This window comes from Paroedura picta, chromosome 3 (assembly GCF_049243985.1).
Source record: "Paroedura picta isolate Pp20150507F chromosome 3, Ppicta_v3.0, whole genome shotgun sequence".
Taxonomy (NCBI): Eukaryota; Metazoa; Chordata; class Lepidosauria; order Squamata; family Gekkonidae; genus Paroedura; species Paroedura picta.
Window position 1 is genome coordinate 154,815,294 of NC_135371.1, and position 27,435 is coordinate 154,842,728.

The 27,435-nt window shown below is 46.8% G+C and overlaps 1 protein-coding gene across 2 annotated transcripts in view; it reads left to right on the forward strand.

Moving 5' to 3' along the window:
- The window catches only part of LMBR1L (limb development membrane protein 1 like), a 48,764-nt gene that overhangs the window by 10,585 nt on the left and 10,744 nt on the right, over positions 1-27,435 (forward strand). For both annotated transcript variants that reach the window (XR_013229568.1, XM_077328789.1), the window contains exons 2-10: positions 15,764-15,845; positions 17,789-17,825; positions 19,078-19,217; positions 21,470-21,573; positions 21,669-21,795; positions 22,852-22,920; positions 25,124-25,188; positions 26,990-27,065; positions 27,262-27,345. Coding sequence is in view for 1 of the 2 variants with exons in the window: in XM_077328789.1 (XP_077184904.1) it covers positions 15,764-15,845; positions 17,789-17,825; positions 19,078-19,217; positions 21,470-21,573; positions 21,669-21,795; positions 22,852-22,920; positions 25,124-25,188; positions 26,990-27,065; positions 27,262-27,345 (784 nt within the window). In the remaining variant the exon portion in view is untranslated. The remainder of the gene's footprint in view (positions 1-15,763; positions 15,846-17,788; positions 17,826-19,077; positions 19,218-21,469; positions 21,574-21,668; positions 21,796-22,851; positions 22,921-25,123; positions 25,189-26,989; positions 27,066-27,261; positions 27,346-27,435) is intronic.

Sequence of the window (27,435 nt, forward strand, 5' to 3'; positions counted from 1 at the left end):
AAACCTGATCTAGTCATTCATTGGGGGGGATCTTCTGACGGTAACACTGACATTCCCGCCCTGGCCTCAGCCATATGCCTGGCGGAAGAGCTCCGTCTTGTAGGACCTGCGGAAAGCTGAGAACTCCGACAGGGCCCTCAGCTCTGCCAGGAGCTCATTCCACCAAGTTGGGGCCTGGTTTTGGAGGTTTTACTGATTGAGGATTGATGTTGGTTTTTATACTGTCAACTCCCTTGAAACTAAACTAAAAACTAAACTAAACTAAACTAAACTAAAAACTAACCACCGTAAATAAAGCGTAGTCAGTCCATTCAGATTGAGTCAGGAGAGCTCCCAACGGTTAGGCGAAGTAGGATTTAACACAGCTTGTTGCAGGATGGAACAAGATACCCTAACATAACAGGTCATTATTGAGGTATCACTGAACTAATTGACATCTGTAACACTGCTGCTTCCATGCAGGAATCGGCTGCCTGCTGGTTGGCTTCTTGTAGCTTTCTCTCCGGCAAGCTCAGCATATTGTTAGCCTGGATGAACAAATACAGGAAACTGTCCTGAGACATGCAGGATTACTGTGACCCCTGCCCCCCACCCCCAAAAAAGGTTGTGTTCTTCCACTCGCTTTCTGGAGCTGATGTCAGCCGTCCCTTGATTTTCAGTTTATGCTCTGTGGTTCACTTTCCCTCTTCTTCTTCTTCTTTTTTTTTTAAAGAAGCCTATTGCCATTCTGCCTGCATAGCAGATTGTTCAGACAGCAGCTGCCTGGAGATGCCATCATTCATGGGCAAGCCCCTTTGGTTATCTGAGAGATTATTAACGTTCTCTGGTCCCATCTGGTCTGCAGGTCTGAGATGCCTGCAACGCTCTGGGCCAGGGGTAGTCAAACTGCGGCCCTCCAGATGTCCATGGACTACGATTCCCATGAGCCCCTGCCAGCGTTAGCTGGCAGGAGCTCATGGGAATTGTAGTCCATGGACATCTGGAGGGCCGCAGTTTGATTACCCCTGCTCTGGGGCTTCGTAGCCAACATCCCTGGGTTATTATTTTTACAGCATTGAAGAGGGGCGGGCCTTTTAGTACAGGCCAGTTCTTGGCTCAGAGAATAGCTGAAGCAGCAAATGCTGCTCATGGAGCCAGAATAAAGTTGCCACAGCAGCTGAAGGACGATAGCTATGTACAATGTCCAGGCCCCAGCTCTTTTACTTGGTAGCCTTGGGGAGAGCAGGAAGTCTTCTGGGAAGTTTGTTTTCACTGTATCAATGGGGCATAAATCCAGAACCACTGAAGTGTTATCCCGCAGGCAGGTTGTCCAGCCTCAATATCTTCCCTTTTTAAGCCAAGATCCTCTTGTTGACGCCCTCCGAATTTGTGAGTGCCTCCGAACCCCTTGTCCTTCTCTGGTGACTGAAGGATATTTCGTCATGACTTTTGGCTTCTTGCTGAAGTTCTTGTGGAGCATGAAAATTTCAGAGCCCTGCTTGAGTTTCCTGGCTCTCAGTAAACAAGCAATAGTAGATTCAGGCCAAGGAAATTTCAGGATGAAGTAGCAGAATGATGGAGCCTGTTATCAAAGAATTAGGATGTCTCTAACTTCAGTCCATAGAGAGATCTTGTTAATTTTGCATTGGTGGTAGGATTCAGCATTTTGAAATACCTTGGTTTTAGTTTTTTTTAAATCTCAAAAGGAAATTCGTATCCTCTTTGACCTTGGAAACAGGAAGCTTGTATAATAGAACAATGGCTTGGAGCCCTGTGAGAGTTTCCATGGCTGGAAAGATTTCTGCAGGCAGAGCACTACTTGCTTGCCTCCTGCCCCTCCCTACAGCCCAAAGGGCCCCCGCATTTCAGGAAGCTTTTTTTGGCTGCAGCAGGAGCCTGGTGAAAAAGCTGTGCTCTTTGGGCAGAAAGCTGGCAATGGTCTTTTGGATACAAGTCATAAGTCTGGTAACAAGCTGGCAGCATGAGGAGAATTTTCCAGGGGGATGTTTGTGGGGCTTTTGGTGCACAGCACTGACTGAGTAAACATACAAAAGGCCTATCTACATGACAAATATTAGAGGGTCCATTTCTGCTGCACCGATTGTCAGCTGGGGGTGTGTTTGTATTCCTAAACCAGAGGTGCTGTTTGCCTTGTTGAGGATTCCATGTGTCCGAACAAGAGAACACAAAGTTTCCTCAAGTGTGTAAAATCTTATCCCCCTCCGGGCATTTCAGGTCAGGAAAATGGCACAGAAGGAAGCCAATAAGCACCCTTTCCGCATGTGTTACAGTCTCAATCCACACAGGGTCCCATGCATCTGTCAGGGTCCCATGCATCTGCCTGCAAATGTGGGTGGATTGAAACGGCTGGGTTGAGAGGCATGACTGGCGCGGCCCTTATTTTCAGATGCTGTCAGTTCTAGACACAGAGCAGTGTGGAGCAGAGTCATAGCATTAGTCCGGCTCGACTAACCAAGAGACTCCTATGGAGAGAGTCAATCTCAGTTACCAAAGTCCCATGCTGTGAAAGGCTGCTTTGAAACCAGCCTTGTGGAAGCTGACAGGCAAACGCGGAATTGGTGGACCCTGCTCCCATCTTTTTCATGCTTCTATGGAAGTAGATTGAAGCACCTTTTGAATTTGAGCACAGGTTGTAATAGTTGACCTCACAGAGTTTACATAGATTATAGCAGAAATCAGAACACGATCTTCATAACACCTTTTATTGGGAGCAACGTAATGGCACGTAATGCTGTGCAAGCTCTCGAGTTCATGATGATATCCCGGTCCTCTAAGCCAGGGATAGTCAACCTGTGGTCCTCCAGATGTTCATGGACTACAGTTCCCACGAGCCCCTGCCAGCGTTTGCTGGCAAGGGCTCGCTCATGGGAATTGTAGTCCATGAACATCTGGAGGACCACAGGTTGACTACCCCTGCTCTAAGTGGTCAGGTGGGAGTGTCACTGCAGTAGCTGATAAAAACCCAGCTTAGCTTTAATGTCCCCAATTTGTGTCCTTTGGAGTACTCATATTTCTTTAGTGCCCTGCAGCCCGTGAAGCTGCCCCAGTATTTGTCACATGTGCAGCTTCATGGGATCTGTTGAAAAGCTGGGACGTCTGAGTAAACATGCCTAAGTTTTCTCGGAGTAAAATTGATGAACTCATTCTTGTACAAGGATGGTAGAAGAGAGACTCCGTGTTGGCATTAAGAGTCTTCATCCGTGTGTGATCCCTAAAACAAATCACAGGAGTGTGTGGCTGCTTGAGACCGATTCCCCTCCCCCAATGGGACTCTGCCCTGGTCCTTTTCCCGTTCTTCTGTCATGCACAGTGGCTGGAGCCCCCTCTAGAAGTTCCTTGTCTCAGCACAAAGACAGCGTGGAGCTCCGACCTTTCACCTTCTGCATGCTTGTTCGCTCTTGCATCAGTCCGCAGTTGTGCAAGACAACACGGGGCAATAAAAATATGTACCTGCCATTAATGTTATCTGCAGAAGTTCTGATATTTCTTTTTTTTTTTATTTTCATAAAGATAGAAATATAATCATCATTTGAGAATATACGACCCCACATTGACTCCACAGTGATATAAACTTTTGCCCAAAACTCTAAGAGCCATGAGTCTAAGACAAAAAAAAAGTTATTATTAATCAACTTACTTGAGAGATCGTAGACCTCACATTAACTGCTTGATACAATCTAAGAGCTATCCTAGCAGATATTTCTAGGTTTGAGTTAGATGCTTAACATTAAACATTTCTTATAGCACAGTATAAGTTTTGGCCCTGTATCGATACCCTGATGAAGGGAGAGGAAAGTAGGGCTTTGCCTTAAAGATGTACAAAGAAAAAAAAAATTACAAAAGGATTTCATAATTTCTCCTTATCCTTAATACAGATACATCTACAAACCATTTATACTTGGCCCATTCTAAGAGTCATCCTGACGGGTATAAGTTGAGAGCTTTGCATTTTCTACAGATCAATATGAGCTTTGGCCCTATAACAATACACCAATAAAAAAAATAATAAAAGCCCCATTTTATATTTCCAACGCTAACGATTATATTACCTATATGCCTACTAAGAAAAAGAAACAAGAGAGAAAAAAGGCATTGCTTCCCCTTTTTCATAAAAATAGCAATGTAGGATACAGTATATGTTGTTAATACAGAGAATAATAAGATTTCCAGGTTTAGATTAAATGCTTAACATTAAACATAGAACAATATAAGCTTTCAGTCTTCTATAGCTTCTCCTTATCCTTGATTCTGATACATCTACAAAACAATTTATGCTTGACCCATTCTAAGAACCATCCTGACAGATATATTTTCAGATTTAAGTTGAAAGCTTAACATTAAACATTTTCTACAAGTCAGTGTAGGCTTTAGTCCTAGGACAATTCACTAATAGAAGAAAGAAAAAATAAGGGGGGAGAACCCCATTTTACATTTTCAGCACTAATGATTATATTACCTATATGCCTATAAAAGAAAAGAGACAAAAAAAAAAAAAACAAGAGAGAAAGAGACACTGCTTCCCCTTTTTCATAAAAATGGAAATATAGAATACAGTATAACATTAAACATAAAACAATATGAGCTTTCGGTCTTCTTAAGGGGGTCTCATCTCGAGGCTTGCTACATCTTGTCGTTCCCGTAAAATTATATTCTGTCCCATAGGCCTTTGGCGTAGAAAGTGCAGTTGTATTCTTTCCCGCAGAATATGCATCGATAAATCTTGAGGCCGTTGCACCTCCTGGACTCCAGTATCAATACAATTTTTTCCCCAGAGAGATCCTTTAAATCGGTTACTTTCACTGCAGATCCATATTTCTTTTGATTGATTTTTGTACACTGTTGCTTTGAGATGGCTGTATGTCTTTTTAAAAAGGGTGTCCTTATCTGGGCTGCAGAACTCCGGCATCCCATTTTCCGTCTCCAGAATTTCAGATTTCTCTTCTACTGTTGGTTTTCCACCTTGTTTAGAGCTGTCATCAGCCACTGTTATTGATCCATTATTCCTGTTAAAGACGTCTTCCTTGGCATCTTGGATCTCCTTGAAGATATGAATTTCAGATTTCTCTTCTGCTGTTGGTTTTCCACCTTGTTTAAAGCTGTCATCAGCCACTGTTATTGATCCATTATTCCTGTTAAAGACGTCTTCCTTGGCATCTTGGATCTCCTTGAAGATATGAATTTCAGATTTCTCTTCTGCTGTTGGTTTTCCACCTTGTTTAAAGCTGTCATCAGTCACTGTTATTGATCCATCATTCCTATTGAAGACTTCTTCCTTGCCATCTTGGATCTCCTTGGAGATATTTTTGATCAATCCATCTAAAAATACTTTGTAATCTTGGGTTTGTATCTCTATTAGATGAGCCAATCTTTTTAACATAGACATGATTTTGACTTTAAAAAAACCGGCCCCAAACAATTTTACAAGTGGCCAGTAGAGGTCCTCTGTTTTATCCTCTAATGTTCCGGCACAGGCATGTGACGTATTGAAGCCAGTTAAGGCAGGGATTCTCGTACTGGCACAAAGTTCTCGTGAGATTTTCCCATTTAGTGCTCTTATCTCTTATCTCCGAAAACCAAAACAATTACAATAAGAGCTTTTGCCAATTAATTCGAGTTGATTTGAGTCCTTCTTCTGCTTAGTTAGGAGAATTAGCCTGCCTCTTAACGAGGTGGCTTCGGGCAGAGCAGAGTAAGAGGAGGGGGGAAACAAAGGGCTTTGATGCAGGAAGAGAGACGGAGAAAAAAAAGCGAGAGATACTTGCAGTAAATGATGTTTTGGAACTCAGCCGAAGTCCTCCCCTCAGTTCAAAACGTTCATTTGTGGTAAATCATCATGTAGGGTTGAAGCAGATACTTTAAGATTAAAGAAAGAAAAGAAAGTCCGAGGTAGAAAATGGCAGTCGTCCTCTGGACCTGGAACGCTGACAGCCTATAATCCAGGGAGATATACTCCCTAAAGGATTGGAGACGGCCCCAAGAACTTCCTGGGTAGAAAGGTGAGGTGGGGTTTGCGTACCCCTCCTCTTTTCTGCCAATTGCTTGCACAATTGACCCCTGTCAGGCTTCAGAGATAGCAGAGCAGATGCCCTGCCACCCTCTCAGGACGACATCTTTCATCTGCAGAAGTTCTGGAAGGAGTTCAGAGATCTTATGCCTGAGCTCCAAAACAGCAGGAGTGTGCATGTTTAGCTGAGGAATTTAGAATGCTTGTTTATAAAGAATCCTGACTCATTTGGCACATACCTTCCCAGTCCTGCTGGCATTCCTTTCGACCAAAGGTTGCCCTGTGAAGACACAGACTTTCAGTGAGCTGTGCTTCTTGGTTCCTTTTCTGCCTTTTTAAATGGGAAAGGGATCTCCTTCAGCTGCTAATAAGCTAGGATAGTGGTGCACAAGGTGTGGTGTGGTGGTTATGGTGTCACTCAGATCTAGGAGTCTTGGGTCTGAATCCCTACTTTGCCATGGAAGCTCCCTGGGTTGTCTTGAGCCCCCAGCTCCATTCAGCCTTGTTTGTCTTCCCAGGACTTTTGTAATGATTAAATGGAGGAAGGGGACATGCAGTGCTATGAATTCCTTGCAATCATTTTCTTACAAGGAAGAGAATATTTGGGGTGATGTTTTACCCCGTCCAGAGATACATTTCCATTTTAGTGGGGACCACCCCGTATTGAGTCTGCCATGAAAACGCTAGAGGGTGTCACCCCAAGGGTCAGACATAACCCGGTGCTTGCACAGGGGATACCTTTACCTTTACCCTATGAGCCAGAAAGTAGCCTTGTAGCCTTGAGCCACTGCCTGATTGTTTGCTCGCTTGCATGCATGAATGCATGCATGCAAGCATTTATATACCACCCTTCCGTATGGCTCAGGACGGGTTACAGAGAACGTTAGATGGGTAACGGAGTACAGGTAAATTTAAGTGGGTAGCCATGTTGGTCTGAAGTCCACAACAAAATTTGAGTCTAATTGCACCTTTAAGACCAGCAAAGATTTATTCAAGGCGTAAGCTTTCCTGTGTCTGAGGAAGCGTGCATGTACATGAATGCTTATGCCTTGAATAAATCTTTGTTCATCGTACTGGTGCCATTGGATTCCAATTTTGGAGTATGGGTAAGTTTGGCAATTGTCAACAATTTTAACATTAACTTTAACAATTTTAACAGTCATAACATAACAGCGAAAAGCTGCAAGCACAGGGAGGCAAGCAGATTTACAGATATGGCTGTAGAGCAGCCTCTTTTAACCTTTTGACCACGGAGGTATTTTTTTCAGGCGTCAAGGAACCCCGGAAGTGGTGACATGCCCCTTCAGAGACGGGGCTGCGAAAGTACGATGCAGAAGCTAGCCAATCGATCAATCATTTATCATTTCTATTGTAGAGAACGAGACTAGGCTTGTAGAGCAACAGGGGGAGTAGACTTCAGAGAGGTCTATTGATGTCAGCGGCCATCCAAACTTCTGGGAAAGGCTGTGTAACCCTGCTGCAGGGCATAACATCTGCATGATGAGGATGTTATCTGTTCAGTCGTGTCTGACCCTCAGCGATTCTGTAGGAAAGTCTTCGCCATGTGTCCCTGTCTCTGACTGCTTCTTTTAGTTGGTTCATGGTCATCCCTGTATCGGCTTTGACCGTGTTGAGCCAGCGGATCCTTTGGTGACCACGTTTCCTTTTGCTGCTGACCATGCCGAGCATTAATGATTTTTCTAGTGAGTTTGATCGCATGATGTGTCCAAAGTAAGTGAGCTTTAGCCGTAATATCTTGCCTTCTAGTGACATAGTTGGTTTGTTCCTCTCTAAAACTGTCTTGTTGGTAACTTTGGCTGTCCATGGTACTTGCAGCACTCATCTCCAACACCATAATCATCAACACTATAATCATCAACACCTGCATGCTGAGCCTCAATTTTCTTTTATTTTCCATCACAAAATCTGAGAGGCAGAAAAGCATCTAACTAATCATCTTGCTAATCAGGAGCAGTCAGCAAATGTCCTGGAAACCAAATGTCAGCAAAACAGCACCCTGACGAATTGATAAAATCAAACAAAAGTGTTTGGGCTTTGGAGGACAGACCCATAGGAAGGCTGCTCTTGAGCAGACAAGGACTTAGCATCCTGGTGGCCATGCCACCCTGTGATAACAGCTTTGGCTTGTAATGCGCCACACCGATCTTTCAGCCGTTCTCCTTTCCTTTTACGCGTGGCTGGTTAATATGAAATTGGGAACGTGCTGTTTGTTTCGTCTGCAGCTGTACGTAATGTGGGAAAACAGTTTCTGGCTGTGGGATTGCCACCGTCTCAGAGCAGGCTGTTTCTCAGAATCGCAAGAGGGAGGTAAGCCATGTTAAGCTTGGGCCTGAATCGGCTTGTTGTATGAATGCCCTCCATTCGTGCAGTGGTGACTCATACTCGTCTCCTCTGCAAGATGGATTAAATATTTAGATATGCACCAGACATAAACAATGTGGGATTTGTCTTGTGGGGTTCCCACAGGATTCACTTTTACTACCCATGCCTTGTCACTCTGTATGTCAAGGCCCCTGGGAGAGCTCATCCATCGTTTGGTGTTGCAGGATCATCTCTGAGCTGATGACATCCCGGCTGTGCATTTCTGATGCTGCTGGGATTGTCCTGAGCCAGTAGTTACTTGCTGTGGTCAAATCCTTAGTTGGGAACTAGTTTGGAACTGAATCCTGATGAGATGTCCATGATGCTGGCTGGTAAAACTGAAGCATTGGAGGGTACTGAGCTTTCCATGGTTTATAGGGAATGTACCACTGACTCAGTGAGGCACCTTGAAGTTTTTACTTGGTTTGGTACCATTGATGGAGAAACAGCAGAGTTCAGCCGTGAAGAAATGCCTTCTTCTGTTTTCATTGGGCAGAGATTGGCTCCCAGCCTGAACTCATCTGATCTGGCTATATCGATCCATTCCACAATAGCCTTGAGAGACTAGGCTGCTGTAACATACTCTACATGGGAATGCACCTGAAGACTGTTCAGACACTTACTTCTGCATGTGCAAAACATTACATAATGTTGCTTATGCCCCCCGCAGGGCACTCCGCTCTGCGGGTATGAATTTACTGGTTGTCCCGGGCCCACGGGATGTGCGCCTGGCCTCGACCCGGGCCAGGGCCTTTTCAGTCCTGGCCCCAACCTGGTGGAACGAGCTCCCAGAAGAGCTAAGGGCCCTGCAGGATCTACCAGCTTTCCGCAGGGCCTGTAAGACGGAGCTCTTCCGCCAGGCATATGGTTGAGGCCAGGGCAGCTCTCCCACTAATCCATCAGAGGATCCCCTCCAATATTGAGATCTCTAACACTGAGATCATGGTTAGATCTATTGTATTGGTGCCACCCTCTTCTGAACATTATTCTCTCCACCAGGCTGAACTAAGATCAGAATTGTGACCACCGCCGCTATATGTTATGTGATATGTTATATGTAACTTTTAATTGGGGTTTTTATGGGGATTTTATTGTGTTTTAACTATTTATGTTGTAAACCGCCCTGAGACCTATTGGGAGAAGGGCGGTCTAGAAATTAAATAATAATAATAATAAAATAATAAAAATGAAGAAGAGTTGGTTCTTATATGCCACTTTTATCTACCCGAAGGAGTCTCAAAGCAGCTTACATTCGCCTTCCCTTTCCTCTCCCCACAACAGATACCCTGTGAGATAGGTGAGGCTGAGAGAGCCCTGAGATTACTGCTCCTGTGAAATAGGTTGGGTGGGGAGAGAGAATGGGTCAAAATCACCTAGCAAGCTTCAGCAGAGAAGGGATTTAGATCCAAATCTAGTGTGACATTCTCATAGATGGTATCTTGCAGGGGGTCCTATGGACCATGATGGCTATCTGGAACGTCTCTCTACATTGATGGTGATGATGTTTAGAATGGTGGTGGCCAGCTTTCAGCCGGAGGCAGCTCTAGCTTAATAGGGATCTGCTGCATTTCTTTTGTTGCATATCATTAGGCGATTCTTGATTAAAGCCAGTTTTCCTCTTCCTTGTTGCTAAAGACAAGTAGAGGGCTGCCAAGATTCCTTTGTTTGGGATGGGCATGTCTCCATTCTTTGTGGCTCAAACAATCCAGGGCACCTTTTAGGAAACCACCTCAACCAGCTGTGCTGCATAGCTTCCTTTCACATCATCTCCCAGGCAGGAACTTCCAGTACTTCAAACGCAGGATGCCTATGTACTAGTATAAAAGCCTGTTCCACACTTCTTCTTTCTTTAACTTTGTGGGGGAAATGTTAGGTTGACTGTGAATTAAGTGGTGAAAGGCTGTTAGAGAAGGCTTGGTAGTCATGGGAAAGGGATGTAGACCTGAGTGAGAGCTGGAGTCCCACTTCCTAATCTAGTGTTTACTTGGTCTAGCCTACCCACGTGCAGAATATACCCAGCTCTTATCTCCTGTTGGGCAAACAGTGGAGGTTGTCTGTAGTTGTCCCATCAGCACTTATTCCTCTGGTCTTGTTTTGGTCTGATGTACATTCAGAAGTTTCTCCCCGCCCCCAATCAGCCCAAGTTGTAGAACATACAGTAAGAGAGACTTTAAAGGCTTGGGCCAATCATTACGGATCTTCCCAAGTGAGCTGAAGGATGCAATGGTGCATCCCTATTGAAGAAACCATCACTAGATCCACAGGACTCTGCCAGCTACCTCCCTGTCTCACACCTAGCATTTCTGGGGAAAGTAGTGGAGTGAGCAGCTGCAGATCAATCACTAGCATATCTAGATGAAACTTCAGTCCTTGATCCATCTCAATCCATCCTCCGACCCAGCCACGGGCTGGAGACAGCACTGATTGCCCCAATGGATGACCTCTGATGCCAGCTGGACCAAGGCAGATTGGTGTTGCTAATATTAATAGACCTAACTGTAGTGTTTCATATTGTTGACCACAAGCTCCTTGCTTGCTGCCTTGTCGATACAGGGGATAGCTTAAAATGGCTGACCTTTCTCCAAGGTCAAAGACAGTGATAGTTGGAGAGGACCAATTGCACCAGTATGAACTCTAATGTGGAATCCCACAGGGAGCTATTCTTTCCATAACATTATTTGACAACTTCATGCACCCTCTTGCCCAGCTAGCCTGAAGCTATGGGTTGAGCTGTCAACAGTATACTGATGACACCTAGCTCTATCACCCTACGGCCAGCCTGACAATCCCCCCCCTCGATTCCTTGGCTAGATGCCTGGTGGCAGTAGTGAAATGGTTTCAGCGTAGTTGTATGAAATGCAGACCCTCAAATATGAAGGTCCTTTGGATAGGTGAGAATGGGTCAGGCCAGGAAGCGAGCCTCCCAGACCCGAATGGTGTGCAACTTAAAACTGCACAATCCGTCGGTGACTTGGATGTGATCATTGACACTTCCTTAACCATGGAAGCTCAGGTCATGAAAGTAAATCAACTGGCATTCTTCCATCGCTGCTAAGCTACTTACGCCCTATTTGGCCCCAGAACACCTCACCACAGGGATCCATGCAATGGTTACCTCTAGGCTGGATTACTGTAAATCATTCTACACAGCCCTTCCCTTATCTCTGCTCCAGAAATTGCAACTGGTCCAAAATGCAGCTTCTTGCATCCTTACCTGTAATGAACCTAAACCAAAAGATCTGTAGGCTAAATAAATTTTCTAAAGCATTTATTCATGTGTTTCTTCTTTGTTATGATTTCAGTTTTAATCAACAAAAGTCCCAAGAGTTCTATTTTCGTATATTCCATTTCTTAAATCAAAATGGTATCCCAGGTATTCTACCCATTTTTTGCACCTTCGTCAGTGATAGTTAATCTTAATGCTCAACTGTTTATAGTACAACCCCAACGCTTACAGGCAGGAATCTATGAACAAAGCCTATGTGCTATCTAACACAATTGAGCATTGTTGGAGAACGGAGATATACCGTAAATACTCGCATATAAGCCGCCCCACATATAAGCCGAGGCACCTAATTACACCACAAAATGCTGGAAAAACTTATTGACTCACATATAAGCCAAGGGTGGTGTTTGGATAGTGGCTTATTCTCCTATCCTCCCCTCCCCCCTGTTTTGGGCAGGATTTTTCCCTCTTTTCTTCCCACCTTCCTCCTCCCTCCTCTTTCCCTCTGATCCCTCTTGCCTTTATTCCTTCCTCTAGGGGCGTTTCCTCCTGCTCTCTGCTCTCCCTCTGAAACAGAGGCTTCAGAGCTTCCTGCAACACGTGCTAGCCTCGTTAAGGCAGGGAGGGGGGGAGGCAGAGACTGATCTTTCCCTCCCAGGCTTACTGCGTCTCTATTGTTCCTGCCTTTGCTTCTTCAGGCAAGTATACTTGTCTCCCACCCCCACCCTCCAGTCTTGCCTGGAAGCTGTTTTTTTTTAAAATACCTGCATATAAACCGAGGGGGACTTTTTCAGCTTTAAAAAAGGGCTGAAAAACTCGGTTCATATGCGAGTATATATGGTATTTACTAATCTTAAATAATCCCTGCTGTGTTGCGTGAAGGACTCATTTAAAGGACTGTCATACTGGATAATATGGACCTTGAGTGGGACTGGAAGTTCCTATCTGTAGGACCTTTTCAGTTCCTCTTTGCTAGAAGGTGCTCCCTGTGCCCCATAATGGGACCATCTGGAGCAGCCTTTTCCAACTTTTTTACAATTGAGAAACCCCTGAAATGTTCTTCAGACTGTGAGAAACCCCATAAGTGTCCTGATCACGCAGAATATGGTTGGGAAGCATAGTTGCGTACATGCCCACCTGGGACCCCTCCAGTTTCCCCCCCCCCTCCAGGCTCATCATTGGCTACCATATGTAGTCGTATCACCTGATAAATGTTTAACATATTTTAAAAAGTATATACAAAATTAATTAACTCCCACCCATTTGGGGAAACCCTTCCAGAGCTTTCAAGAAACCCCAGGATTTCATGAAACCCTGGTTGAGAAAATCTGCTCTGGAGCAGATCATCCACTGACGCATGGAAGGCAATGCCCAGCCACCCAAATACCCCATGGCTGCAGGTCTCTTGGCATCCTGGCCTTGTTGTGTGCTGCTCAGGAGCACTGCTTTGTTTGTGGGCCTTCCCCCTCACCTGCTGGACCGGCATCTGTCCCCGCACGGTTGAGTAGTTGGTGCTTTTATAGAAGCAAGTCTCCAAAAGATAAGCAAGAGAAGAGAAAATGATGCTGAAAATTATATCTGGCATGTTGAATCACTGCAGCCGGAGTGCCCTATCCTAGCTTAATAAACACCATGTGACAGGTGAAACAGCCCTGAGTTCTGGAAGGGTGGGCTGTTCCTATTGGACAGCTCGATGCTGGCAACTGAAATGCTCTTCTTGAGTCCTGCAGGAGGAGGGGGATTTCAGGGGTAAGATGAACGACAGCCTGGTGTAGTGGTTAAGAGCAGCGGCCTCTAATCTGGAAAACTCAGCTTGATTCCCCGCTCCTCCATATGCAACCAGCGGGGTGACCTTAGAGCAGTCCCAGCTCCCTCCGAGCTGTGCTGTTAGAGCTCTTTCAGCCCCGCCTGCCTCACAAGGGTGTCTGTTGTGGGGAGAAGAAGGGAAAGGGGTTTGTAAGCTGCTTTGGGACTCCTTAAGTGGGGTATCTTGTTCTTCTTTAGAACTGCTTGTTTAGAGTGGAAGCCCTGAATTTTTCAGGCTTAGCCTTGCCTTGTTCATGTGAGCACCTTGATGCTTCCATTTCTTTATTTGTGACTATTTATAATTCACACTTCTGTCCCTGTTGTGATTGAAAGCAGCTAGCAGAATGTAAAACAGTTATAACAAATGCTGGGGTGCGTTCAGTGTGGGAAGAAGTAATTGTGCAACCAGCTCACAGTTTGAGCAATGTATATATTGATCATGAGCCAAGTGCACAGTGAACGAACACAGCTGTTCTATGGCTTGCTTGGTCTCACCTGTCTGGCATTTCCTACATGTGCTTCCCTATTTATGATAGGAATGCTTGAACACCTACTGTTTTGGCTCATGCCCTGTTTGTTGGATGGTTTGACTGTTTTCTTACCTGTTTGACGAGACTACCACAGTGTTAGGAAAGAGTACAGTTGCCTTTTCCTGCAGACAGACCACCTGAAAACCTTGGAAAGTTTTTCTAAAAACGGATAAATGCTTTTGCAAGCTAATATTTCAATGAAGTATTGCCACAATCAGATTTTTTTAAAGTCGTTGTCTCCCTTTTCTGTGAAGCTAAAGGGAGGTAAGAACGCCCTGCACCTTTCCTCTTATTACTCCACAATGGAAAGGTTAGAAGCATTATGAAAAATGAAGCAATCATAGTAATATGATTAAATTAATATGAGTAATAAGACTAAAGCAATCATAGTAATACATCGTTTGAATGCTATTTCTCAAATAGCATTTACTTATTTTTAAATGACCCTCCTTCCCAAATCCTTATGGTAGTATTGTAGACAAAAATACAGAGAATATATTGCTGTAATAATTACCATTAATAAAATCTGTTCCACATAATATATTTTTGGAGGGCTTGGAGGAGGAGCCTGTTTCACGGCTTAAGTGCAGTACTGTCCTGCCCCCGAGTGCCTCCTCCTCCAACTGGCTTGCCTGCCTGTCCAGCCTGTCCCCCACCCCTGACCACCCCCTCCTCCTTCCACTTCCCTCTGAGGCTTGGAGGCTGCAGATACCTCCCCCCTGAGAGCTGCCCCTGCCGGTGAGTTCCATAACAGCTGCCTCTAGCCTTTCCATGTCCTGGGGGGAGGGGAGGCCATCCGCAGAGTTCTTCCACCCCAATCTAGCACCTGTTGTGTTCCTGAATGCAATGGGCTTGGCCCCTAGTATTAATATATTTGTAATCCTCCCTTCCAGACATTCAGGCTAACATCCATAAGATAGCATACAATTTAAAAACTTTGAACAATCACTGGCACAATCAGCCTGCTAAAAGCACCTAGATAGGGGTGTTCTCTAGGAGGGAGCCGATTTTTTTCCTCCTCCTTCTCCTGGTGGTGAGGCCAGCTGTTCGGTGGATGTTATTCCGGCCTCGACCATAAGCCCAGTGGAACAGTTCTGTTTTGCAGGCCCTGTGGCACTGATCGAGGTCCCACGGGGCCCTGATCTCCCTCAGGAGCTCATTCCATGAGGCTGGGGCCAGGGCCGAGAAGACCTTGGCCTTGGTCAAGGCCAGTTTCACCTCCCTCAGGCCGGGGACGCTGGGCAGATCCAGATCTAAGGATCGTAAAGTTCTTGGGTGACTAAAAGGAAAAAGGCGGTCCTGCAGGTATGCTGGTCCCAGACCCTTTATGGCTAGATACATAGTTAAGTCAGTCATAAATTTTGTATGTGGCTGGAGTGTGGAGAAGAGGGAAGAAGCAACAGTAATTATACCTTTCTGCTTTTTTTTGTTACCTTATTCAGCCCCTGAGCTGCACGCTGGCAAACTCTTTTTAGCCTGCCACGAAACAGGGTCATCAGTAGCAGGAATGTGGCCGTTAAAACTATGTAAGCTGTTTGTAGCTTGCAGGAATTCCTTTGATATCTTTCCTCATGTGTTGATGAGGGAAATGCATTAAGTGTAGTCCTGGCGGTGATGCGCAGTATTGACAGAGGATAGATAGAATTTTTCTTTTTCTGAACTTGTAGGTCAGGGGGAAGATTATGTTGGCCACCTTCTGAAATCCACATGGCACTGTCGCTTTAAGTGGGACAGACTGCTTTGTCTTCAAGGATCAGCAGAAAAGTTGCCATCCCTGGCTAGTGTCTTAACCTGGGTCTCCTTCTTTTCCTGCAGATCTGCACCCTTCTCTTTGCCAGCCTCTACATCCTCTGCCACTTCATTCTGACCCGCTTCAAAAGGCACACAGATTTCACTGGTGAGTGGGAGAGGGGGAATTTGTATGGCACAAGGGTTGTGGTCCATGAATCATATGGCTTTGGGAGAACATGCTTCGTTGTGTGTATATTGTGTATGGGGGGAGGGGGAAGTAGCAATGCCTCTCTGATTACAGTAGGAGGAGGTGCCAATTCTGTTGGTGTGTGTAATACAGGAAGCTGTGTTGCCCATTCTGCATTTGGGGTTTGTTGGGGAGATGTGACTTTTTTGAAAGCTTTTTTGGATCCCTGATGTTGTGTCCTTGGCCAGTATAAACATCCTGCAGGGTAGTGTTTTTCATTTTGAAGTCCTTGCTTAAATTAAAGCCACAACAACAAACGTTCCAGCTGGAACCTTGACATGTTTTAAGCCTTGACAATGTAAGAATGACCCAGTCTGAGAACTCCTGCTGTAGATCAGTAATGGATAGCCGAAGAAGAGTTGGTTTTTATCCCCTACTTTTCACTGCCTGAAGGAGTCTCAAAGCAGCTAACATTCACCTTCCCTTTCCTCTCCCCACAGCAGACACCCTGTGAGGAAGGTGAGGATGAGAGAGCTCTGACAGGACTGTTCTGTGAGAACAGCTTTATCAGGACTGAGACTAGCCTGAGGTCACCCAGCTTTCTGCACCTGGAGGAGTGGGGAATCAAACCTGGCTCATCAGATTAGAGCCCACCACTCTTAACCACTCCCCCAAGTTTGCAGAATTGTTGTCTTAAGTTGAGAGGGCCGGCAGCACTGGAGTCTCTTTTCCAGTGTAACCTCAGGATGTTTGGTCTTCCTTTTTCTTTCCCACCATGCCCCTCCCAAGATGTCCAGCATTTTGACTTCCTGGGCATGATTTCTTTATTTAAAAGTAGCCCCTAAACCTGAACCGTGCTGGCTCTTCTGGCATTTCACTGGCAAGTGTTTGAGTTTGCGTGGAGGTGAGGAAGAGAAGAGTCTGGATGATGATCACTTTCTGGGAACCAAATCAGTCCTTTTGAGTCTCTTGCCATGTGGCCTGCTGTGCAGAATCCAGCCTCTTTCAAGTGATGCCAGCAGTGGCTGTGAATCTCTCCTTCTTCCCCCAACTGGTTGCCTCAGGGAGGCCACATTCTCTAGGGCCCTTCAGCAGTTGTCTATAGCTGTAGTCATTCCCTGTGGAAAGGGCTCTTCCTTCTCATCAGAGGCTGTTTGTGCTGTTGTTTAACCCACTGCTGTGGCAGCACTGAGCCTAGGAAACGTGGCCCTTGGGGCACAAGGCTGGCAGCCCTTGCCATGCTTCCAGATTGCCATCGATTCTGCAGCTTGATGCTGGAGAGAACTTCTGAATTTTCACTCCTGAACACTATCCAGGCTGGCATGAGGCCACTGATTGCAGCAACTGAATACACATATTATTTCGTTTGTATTAGGCAGGTTAGTGTCAATGTGACGGTCCCTTGTATTTTGAGCAGGACTAGCAGAGAGCAAAACACAGCTGTCGTGTGCAAGCTGCCCAGAGGAATTGTAGGTGTTCCTGGCAGCAGGATGGTCCAGAGCAGCCTTTCTCAACCTTTTTACCATCGAGAAACCCCTGAAACATTCTTCAGAAATGGTGCGATGGAAGCATAGCTGTGCACATGCCCATGCAGGGACCCTCCCCTTCCCACCCCCTCCAGGCCCATCATTGGCCATTTCTTTTTGGGGGGAGGGGGGAGGTTGGCATGACCATATATGGTCATATCACCCAGTAAATGTTTAACAAATTCATATATATATGATGAAACCCAAGGGTTTCACAAAAGCCTGGTCCAGAGAGACCCGTGCAAAAAGTCCTGCGTGAAACCTGAGGCAGGAAACAGACTGGAATACACACCCAAACACCCCTCGAGTCTCTTTCTGGCTGTTACGCGCTGCAGATGTGCTTGGAAGTGGAACCTCTAACTAAAACAGGAAACCTTTTCCCTCTTGTTCTCTTAGTTGACGATGACGAGGATGCCGCTGTCAACAGAATTGCGTAAGTTCCGCTATGCATCCTGTGCTGACCTTGTTCTCTTTGATCTCTGTTTTCCTCTTGCCGAACCCAGTAGCAACTTTGGTTCATGGGGTGTAGTTTGCAGTCTAATTGAAATGACAACTGAACAAGGGGTTGAAAAAGTACCAGCACTTCTTTACGCAACACTTCAGTCCCCCTATAAATACATACAGGGAGGCCATTTGCATCCCATCCTCAACCGGCCTGCATGAGAGGCTTAACAACTGGAGGCTGCTTTGCAGTTCACCTTAATTGCAGCCATCCAAAGTTGACAGATGAGTCCAGGATTCTGGGAACCTCTAGAAAAGCTGCTGTACCCCTCAAAGGCTCAAAGAGCATCGCCTAGGTTTCTTCAAACATCTGACATGCCTCTGTGTGCGATGTCTTTCTAAGTTTCCAGTGCCTTTGAGAAGGGAGTAAATATTTGACATTTCCAAGTTCCCTTGCTAGAAGGCATCGTAGTGCTAGGACAAGGGATTCTTGTCTCCTTGGAGGAGGAAGTGAAAGCTAGCAGATGCCGAGGCAAGGCTAGGTGCTGAGGTCCCCTCAGACATGTAGTTATGTTATGTGAGAAGGGAAGCAGGCTGTTAGAATAGTAAAGGAGCAGTGACAAGTCAACAGGTGGTGATAGAACGGTTGTGCAATATCTCCTTGAGGGAGGGTGGGAGAGATGGTATTTGGCTGTGTGGAAGCTGCAGCTGGCCTTCTTAGGCCTGGCTCTGGCATGCTGGAGCAGAAGAATTAACGGCATTACTTCAAGCTGCAGGGTGGAGTTTAAAGACTCTCTGTAAACAGAGGGCCCGAGAGGCCTGGGTGGCTCTTTGAGGGCTGTTGCCACAAATAAGAAAGCATTGCAAAATGATGAAATGCTTAGATTTGCAGGGCTGAGCTCAGCGTGTGGGGCACAGTTTGGCCTGATAGGGATTTGCATCAGTTGCAAAACGTAGCAAGTGTCTAAATTTGAGCCTGAAGTCAAACAGCCTTTCCTCTGATAGGTTCTGTTTGGCATGCACCCAGACTCCAGGGTCGTTTTTCCCCATGGCGCTTGTATGCAAAGAAATGTTCGAAGCAGGCATGCACCACCTGCAGGCCATTCTGCTGCCTCCTTCTCCAGCCCCCGTGCAAACCAGGCCTTCTCCCAGAAGGAAGGGAGTTGTGTCACTTGGAAGGGGGACCCGTCCAGCAGCAGGAGTTTTCAGGCACGTAACCCACTCTCTCTCCTCCCTGCCCACAGGCTGTGGCTGTGCACCTTCACCTTGGCCGTCTCTCTCGGTGCTGTGCTCCTGTTGCCCTTCTCCATCATCAGCAATGAAGTCCTGCTGTCCTTTCCACAGAACTATTACATCCAGTGGCTGAATGGCTCCCTCATCCATGGTGAGCTCCCCTAAGCTTGCCCAGTGCTCGCAACAGTCCTCGTTGAGAAGAGCTGGTGTGTGTGTGGGGGGGGGGGGGTTGTGCCCTGCTTTTTACCACCCAAAGGAGTCTCAAAGTGGCTCACAGTTGCCTACCCTTCCTCTCCCCACAACAGAATTTGACTCCAGGGGCACCTTTAAGACCAACTAAGTTTTATTCAGGGTGTGAGCTTTCGTGCGCACGCACACTTCCTCAGACAATGAAATAGGAAGGAGAGAGCAAATTAGCTGTAGTAAACAGCATCATGAAAATATCCAACATATGCAGCACGGTGAATAAATCATGCCTTGCTAGAATAATAAACTGAGTTCGTCTTTGGGTTCAGTTGCCAGTCACAAAAACATAATGGCAGGCGCTTAACCAATTGGGAGCAGACATCATTAAAAGAAACCTATTGCGTTATTTGTTCTCGTAAGATGCGTATTTATTGGGTATCTTCATGATGCTGTTCACTAATTTAATGCTAATTTGCTCTCTCCTTATATCTGTACTCAGATGACTCCTGTTTCATGTGCATGCACGCAAAATCTCACACCTTGAATACATTTGTTGGTCTTATTTATTTGTTTGTTTGTTTATATACTACCCTCCCCAGAGACTCAGGGCAGTTTACAGAAAACATAGAACCAATACAAGAAAGGTGCCATTGGTCTCAGGCGGGTCAAAGGGAGCTCTGAGAGAACTGCACATGGCCCAAGGTCACCCAGCTGGCTGCATGTGGAGGAGGAGTGGGGAATCAAAGCTGATTCTCCAGCGTAGAGGCTGCCGCCCTGAACCACTACTTCAAGCTGGCTCTCTGGAAGGATATAGAGTTGTGCTTTGCTTGTAGAGATGGAGGAGCTGGGCATGATAGGCTTTTCTTTTGTAATAGCTGGGGATGTAATGTTCAGCACCGCTTCCATTCTACTGGAAATGTCACAGTGGTGTCCAGATCCTGGCCTCCACTAGGCTCCACACACCTTTGTGTCCTGAAGGGGACAAGCTTTTATCCCTTGTGGCAGCTTGGGCAAGATTTACAAATGGGAGCCCCTGCAAGAGGTGACTGAATTCTTTAAAGGGCCCTGTCCGCCCACAGCCCTGGCTTTGCAGCTGTGTATTGGGGCTCATCCGTTTCTCCCTTCTGCACAACGGCAGTCAAGCCCCTGACCAATGGCCTCAGCCCTCTGAACAGAAGCTGGAGTTTCCCCACATTCCTTTCTGTTCCTGCAATACCCAGAGAGTCCTCCCTGGGATTTTGGCTTCCCTGTGGAAGAATTGTTGTGGGGCTGGAGTGGGGGAAGGGCCAGGAGGTGAAATTGCTCTACTTCCACAAGGGCCACTGCCGAAAAAAGAGGGCGTTTCATCCTCCTTGTCCCTCCTCATTTCAGCACACTCCTCCCCCCCCCCCCCCGACCTCAGGTTGCTGTTCCTCTGCGGAACTCTCAAAACTCCAGAAAGGATCTTGCTAGGAGCCTCTTGTGGCGCAGAGTGCTAAGGCAGCAACATGCCGTCTGAAGCTGTCCGCCCATGAGGTTGGGAGTTCGATCCCAGCAACCGGCTCAAGGTTGACTCAGCCTTCCGTCCTTCTGAGGTCGGTAAAATGAGTACCCAGCTTGCTGGGGGGTAAACGGTAATGACTGGGAAGGCACTGGCAAACCACCCCGTATTGAGTCTGCCATGAAAACGCTAGAGGGCGTCACCCCAAGGGTCAGACATGACTCGGTGCTTGCACAGGGGATATCTTTACCTTTACCTAGGAGCTGGAAGATGCAGGAATGGAAAGTATTGTGGGAAAGCCCCCTGTGCTGCCATTTGTGTAGGGATGGCTGGTAAGTCTGGTGTCTCTTTGTGTGTGTGGGGGGGGAGGGAGGCAATGGAATGTTATGTTTTGCTCCCCCACAGATGACATTGTTTGCATAGTGATGTAACTGTTCAGCAAGGCATTTCCAGAATTTGGCTTTCTGAACTGCAAGCCGCATTTTTGTTTGTTTTGTTCTCACGCTGTTTGTAGCAGAGTAAGCCCCTAGGTAATATTTTGAAAGTGAATAGTGCAGGCAGGGTCTACATCTGAATGGGGTAGGGGGAAATGATCTGGTGCAAGCTGATTGCCTTGGGTCTTGATCTCCAGTCATAGAACGTGGCAGGTGGTGGTGGTGGTGGGGAAACAGGGCATGTCTGGGAAAGCAGGCCCTTCATGTTTGTTCCAATAAGTCCTTTTGTCTCCTCCTCTGCAGGGCTCTGGAACCTGGTTTTCCTCTTCTCCAACCTGTCCCTTGTCTTCCTTATGCCTTTTGCCTACTTCTTCACTGAGGCTGAAGGCTTTGCGGGATCAAAGAAGGTACCGGCACTCCGTTTGATGCGTCCCCGGCCCTAATTCCGTCCCCCTCCAGTCTTGAAGCAGCACAGCCCCTCCTGTGTCCTTTCTTTCCCCAGGGGATCATGGCCCGCGTATATGAGACCTTCGTGGTGCTCCTGTTGCTAACCTTGTTGGTGCTGGGAATGGTCTGGGTCGCCTCAGCCATTGTGGACAACGATGCAGCCAGCAGGGAATCTCTCTATGGTGAGTGGCTTCTCCTATTCTTGCGTTTCCCATTGTTGAGGCAGATGTACGCGAAAGACGAGAGGAGAACAATCCTCTGTTGAGGCATGTGTACTCAAGAGGAGAGGAGAACAATCCTTCAGATGAATGCATATGAATAGAGGCCAGGCCGTAAGCTCCCTGACTTTTCCACAAGCAATAATTGGAGGGGATGTGGTCTGATGCAGAGGTTTGAAACAAGTTGACTGGAAGGCACCCAGCATGCATCGTAAGGCTATTTTTCTTCATCCCCCTTTCAATTGTTTTGTGCACCCATTTATGCGGAAACAGAATCAGGTGCCTCAAGCCCGGAATGCAGTCTGTAAGCAAAACTCTTCTCTAATGAATAAGGAAACAACTTGCTTCGTCAAAAGCCTGCATGCTGAAACTACCCAGTGAAAGCTAAATTAAATCACTTGGTGATCTGACCAGCTGCATCAAGCAGGTTGGCTGCTCCTAGTGATGTGCTTTGCTGTGGACATCCCTAGTGGGCTAAGGTGATGGGGCCGTGGGAAAGTTCCTGGTTGGAAGGTTGTTGGGTTTGTGGGGGAGGGATTGTCCCTCAGCTTGAAATCTTGCAGGGCTGTAAGACTTTCAGCTGTGCATTTGGGGGATGCATGCTGGGCTCCTGTGAGCTGGAGAAGCACAGGAGAGGCCTCTGCACTGTGCTCAAGTGGCCCTACTGGGACTGCTTCCCTTGGAAACTTTGAGAAGGGCATATGAAGAAAAAGGGGAGGAATTAATGAGGATACCGCCAGGAACCAAAATCCTTGGTGATAGCTCCCATGAGGGAGACTCCAGTCTTGTCCTGGGAAGACAGAGTCTGTCTAAAGGAGGAATGGGCTGGAAGTCTGGACTCCTGAGCTGTGATTCTGGTGAAGCTGTGAGTGGGTGGTTGGGGGGGGGTGCTAAACTGAGAGGGAGCCTCAGATCAGCCTGTGCTCTGAATGGTTGAACAGGGCCTGGCCCTTGCTAATTCTCAGTCTCCACTGGCGTTGCTGAGGTTAATGATTTGTTTCTTTTAATTGCCTCCCACAGACTTCTGGGAGTATTATCTCCCCTACCTCTATTCCTGCATCTCCCTGTTTGGTGTGCTACTGCTTCTGCGTAAGTGATCCGATCCCTCATTTGGGGATGACTCAGGGGAAGGGGGAGAGCGCCACGCCAGACCCCAGATCGGGATTTTAGGAGTGCAGCTAGCATGTGTTAGGAAATTGTGTAGTACCTATGGGCAGGGCAGGCTTAGGATGAAATGGAGGCGGGAAGAGCTGTGTCTGCCACTCAGGAGCTCCTTGGAGGAAGGGTGGGATGAGAAATATGGAAGGGGTTCCAGTTCAATTATGCTTTCTTCCCCTGGGTAATAAATTTCTTCTGAGTTCTGGTTTCCTTAGTTTTAGGAATGGTGCACAGAAACTCTTAAGACAAACAGGTCAGGCATCTTCCCTCCCTTCGTGAAACAAAGGGGCTGCTTAAGACCTAATGCCATTTCTGCTAAGAGAAGCAAATCCATATATTGGATGGAAATTGTTTGGGGGGGGGGGGGTGCCTGTATGACAGAAGTGCTTTTCAAGGCTGTAACTTTATCAGAACAGGCTTAATAATATTAAGGCCCATCTCTTCCTGCCTGTCACATGTTTTTTACGCCTCAGGACTTGAGGATCACCCAGTGAACATGTCTGAATGGAGATCTCCCTCCGTGGGATCAGGTCCCCACATTAACATTTGGGGACTCCACCTAGGGTGGCTGTTTTGAAGTGTGGTAGAGAGTTTCCGCCAATCTTGTTCCACTGTTGGAGGTATTGTTCTTATGGGGATTTATAGGGTTTCCATGGTTTTATTTGTAAGCTGCCATGAGTCCTCAGAGAGGTTGCGGGGTAGAAATTTAACAAGAAACAAAGGAAGAAACAAAATGTCTTAGCCCAACACATGAATCACGATGCCACCCTGGCTCAGGCAGCCTCACCCTATGGTTTTGGTCTCTGACTTGGATGCTGATGTCATAAAGAGCCATGCTGTGCAGTCCACTGCAGAGTTGCAACTTTCTAAGCCTCCTTGCTCACAGTAGACTTGGAAAGAACTAACTCTGCTGGAGATTGCAGGCTTAGTTCTTTTATTGCCTGTAGAAGTGAGAGTGGAACAGCCTTCTTTTGTTCCTCTGGGAGGGAATTTACAGTGATGTGGTCAGATGCTGATGGGATTAGAAAGGGAGAGAGCTGCTTAATTTATTTCAGGAGTGGATTACTTATCACATTGAACTTCCAATAACTTCCCTTTATGGGATAAAATAATAGAATATCAGTGAATTACCAAGATGTGCCTCTCCATAGTCTGTTTTCCCTACTACATCTGTGGCATGACTCTGTTTATCAAATGAATGGACAAAATTGCTGTCAAGAGATCCCTGAATTGGCCAGCTCTTTTGCCTCAAGCTGAGTTAGTATATTCTAGGGGCAGGCTTTCTGGGGTGTCTTGATGGCCCTGGAAGGGTTTCCTGAATGGGTGGAGGTTAATTTAAATTTGTTAAAAATTTATCAGGTGATACATGGTCATATGACCGTACCTACCCACACACCCAAAATAGCCAACATTGGGCCTGGAGGGGGTGGGAAGGGCCCTAGATGGGCATGTGCATAGCAATGCTTCCCAACCAGATTCTGCACCATCACGCCACTTCTGGGGTTTCTCGAGGTCTGAAGAATATTTTAGGGGATTCTTAATGGTAAGAAAGTTGAGTAAGGTTGGTCTAGACCAGGGGTAGTCAAACTGCGGCCCTCCAGATGTCCGTGGACTACAATTACTAGCGAATGCTGGCAGGGGGCTCCTGGGAATTGTAGTCCATGGACATCTGGAGGGCCGCAGTTTGACTACCCCTGGTCTAGGGCCTTGAGCAGCCTAGCTTGGGTTTCTGCCAGACTGCATGTCTCTTTCACGCTGCACTGTCTCTTGGCAGGACAGAGTGTGCTCAGGTTTCCTACAATTAATTCTTTATGGGCTCAAAGCGTGGCAGTGAGGGAGCGCTGGGGTTGGCACAGTTTCTTCCTGGTTTGAAGCAGATGTGCTGCAGAAGGGAGGGCATTTCAGAGTAAGCTGGCTTCCCAGAATATTTCCAGTTGCAAGAGATGTCCTGCCTTTGACCCAATGCAAGAGAAAAAGAAGGACGATGGCGCAGAACGGGCTGAAGCATCCACTTTTGTGTGAGCACACAGCTCTTTAAGAGTGGGGACAGACGCCATCTCCTGGCAGTTTTCAATAATGGATTTATACCATGCTGTTTGTGCTTGACGTTTTTTCTTTCTGCCCACTTCCACAGTGTGCACCCCCTTTGGCCTCTCGCGTATGTTCACCGTTACAGGGACGTTGCTGGTAAAACCCAGGGTAAGATAAGTGATGGTTTCCTTATTTGCTCAGCCCAATCCAAAGGATACGGAAAACAGCCAGTAAAGTGAGATGTTTTGTTGTTTAGGTCAAGTGTGTCGACTTCCGTACCCCTCGTGGAAAATTCAGGACTAAACCTGGGCCAGGCTCATATTAAATCATTTCAGTATAAAATAATTTATATTTCCAACACCCATATGCTAGCAACGGTTAATTACGTTTATAAAAAATTTTTTTCTCTTGGAATAATCTGGAGTTCAGTCATAGAGATGAGGAAAGATTGCCGTAAACTCTTTCACTGAGACAGCCTTTCACTGAGACATTTCTTCAGTAATAATGAACATTGTTTCACAAACCACGAACTGGCCAAAATTTGTGAAAAACTTTCATTCACCAGCCAGGCCCTGTCCATTCCTAAACCAGGCATCCCGAGTAGCTTCCCCTGCCAGGAAATCCTGCAGGACTTACGCCCCACCAGCTACACCACTAGTTTAGATAGGAATCGGGGGGGGGGGGCAGAAGGAGGAGCAGGTCAGAGTGGCCGAGGCCCTGTAGTGTGGCTTGAGAGAGTGAAGGCGACAGGGTGGTAAATATGGGTTGGGGTGCTGAAAGAAGGGCAGCCATTCGCTGCTGTGGGAGGCCTGAGGCCTACGAAAGTGTGACACAGCCAGTTGGGTTCAAGCTCAATATAGTAATGGGTGTGCACAGGGAAGTCACTCTGGAGAATCTCAGGGCAGGTGTACTGTGTCTTCTGGCAGCTGTGCCTGCTTGTTGCGCATCAAAAGGCTTGTCACACTGCTGTCATGTGATGTTTAAATTCAGGAATACCAGCCTGAGTTTGTTTTTAAATATCAAGAAAGCCAGATTCTAGCCTTTGTGCTATCTAAGCTGCAATGCAGACCTTGTGTTTAAAAAAATTTTTTTACATAAGACAGCCCTCATGCCTGCATGCTAAGGTTGGAAACTACCTGGAGACTTGGAGGGTGGAGCCTGGGAAGGGTTGGGTTTGGGGAGGGACCTCAGCAGGGTACAATGCTATAGAGCAGGGGTGGCCAGACCAGCTCTCCAGATGCCCATGGACTACAATTCCCAGAATCCCCACTGGAAGGGGCTTATGGGAATTGTATTATATGGACATGTGGAGAACCACAGTTTGGCCACTCCTCCCATACAGTCCCATACAGTCCATCCTCCAAAGCCATTTTCTCCAGGAGAACCAATTTTGGTCATCTGGAGAGCAATGGTAATAGTGGGAGATCTCCAGGTGCCACCTGGAGGCCAACAACTCTACTGCACACTCTCAAGCTTTATCTTGAAAATCCCAAGAATTAGCAACATGTCAAAACTCTGTACCCTATACCAATTTTGGCTGTTTTATGAGGACCTAAATGGGTGAGACTTTTGTTCAGTGATTTCTTGGCCTGAACCTAATGTTTTGGCTTGCTATTTGAAATAATGGTGGAAGAAACCCTGTGTTCAGACGCACCCTTAAGTGTGCTAGAACAGTGGTCCCCAACTTGCGGGCCGCAGCCCGGTGGCGGGCCGCGAAGGCCGTGGCGCCGGGCCGCGGCTCCCTCTCCCCACCCCCTCCCCCGCAGTAAAAAACTTCCCAGGCCGCAAGCTTGCGGCCCGGAAAGCTTCTTACTGCGGGAGGGCGGGGAGCAGGAATCAGGGCCGGGCCGCGCGGCCCGATGCCCTGCCGGTCCCCAGCCTCAGAAAGGTTGGGGACCACTGTGCTAGAATATCGTTTTTGAAGGGAATGCAGCAGGCAGATGCCTCATGTGTGCTTCCTTCTCTGCAGCTCCTGGAGGATCTGGATGAGCAGCTGAACTGTACGGGGTTCGAGGAAGCTGCCATATGTCGTAAGATCAACTCTGGTGAGTGTCCACCTGTGGATGAACTGTGAGTTGGGTGCAGCCAGCCATAAATTTTGTATTTAGGGGCTGGTAGAGGGTTTGGCTGTCTAATCTGGTGCCTTCAGACCGTGGCTGGTGGAGCTGGGCATGGCGGTTCATACAGTTTCACTGTCTAATGCGGAACTGATTTGGCTTTATGTTTTTTTACATTGTGAAGGGAAAACCTCCTGCTGGCTCAACCTTGACATGGACTTGCTGAGACAACAATATCTAGCAATCCACACGCACAGGATAACACTGGGTAAGGACAGGCAGAAACCAAACATGTGTTCCAGATGGGTAAATTAATGCACAGCTGTGAGATGCTGGGATTCAAGTAACTCTTTATTTT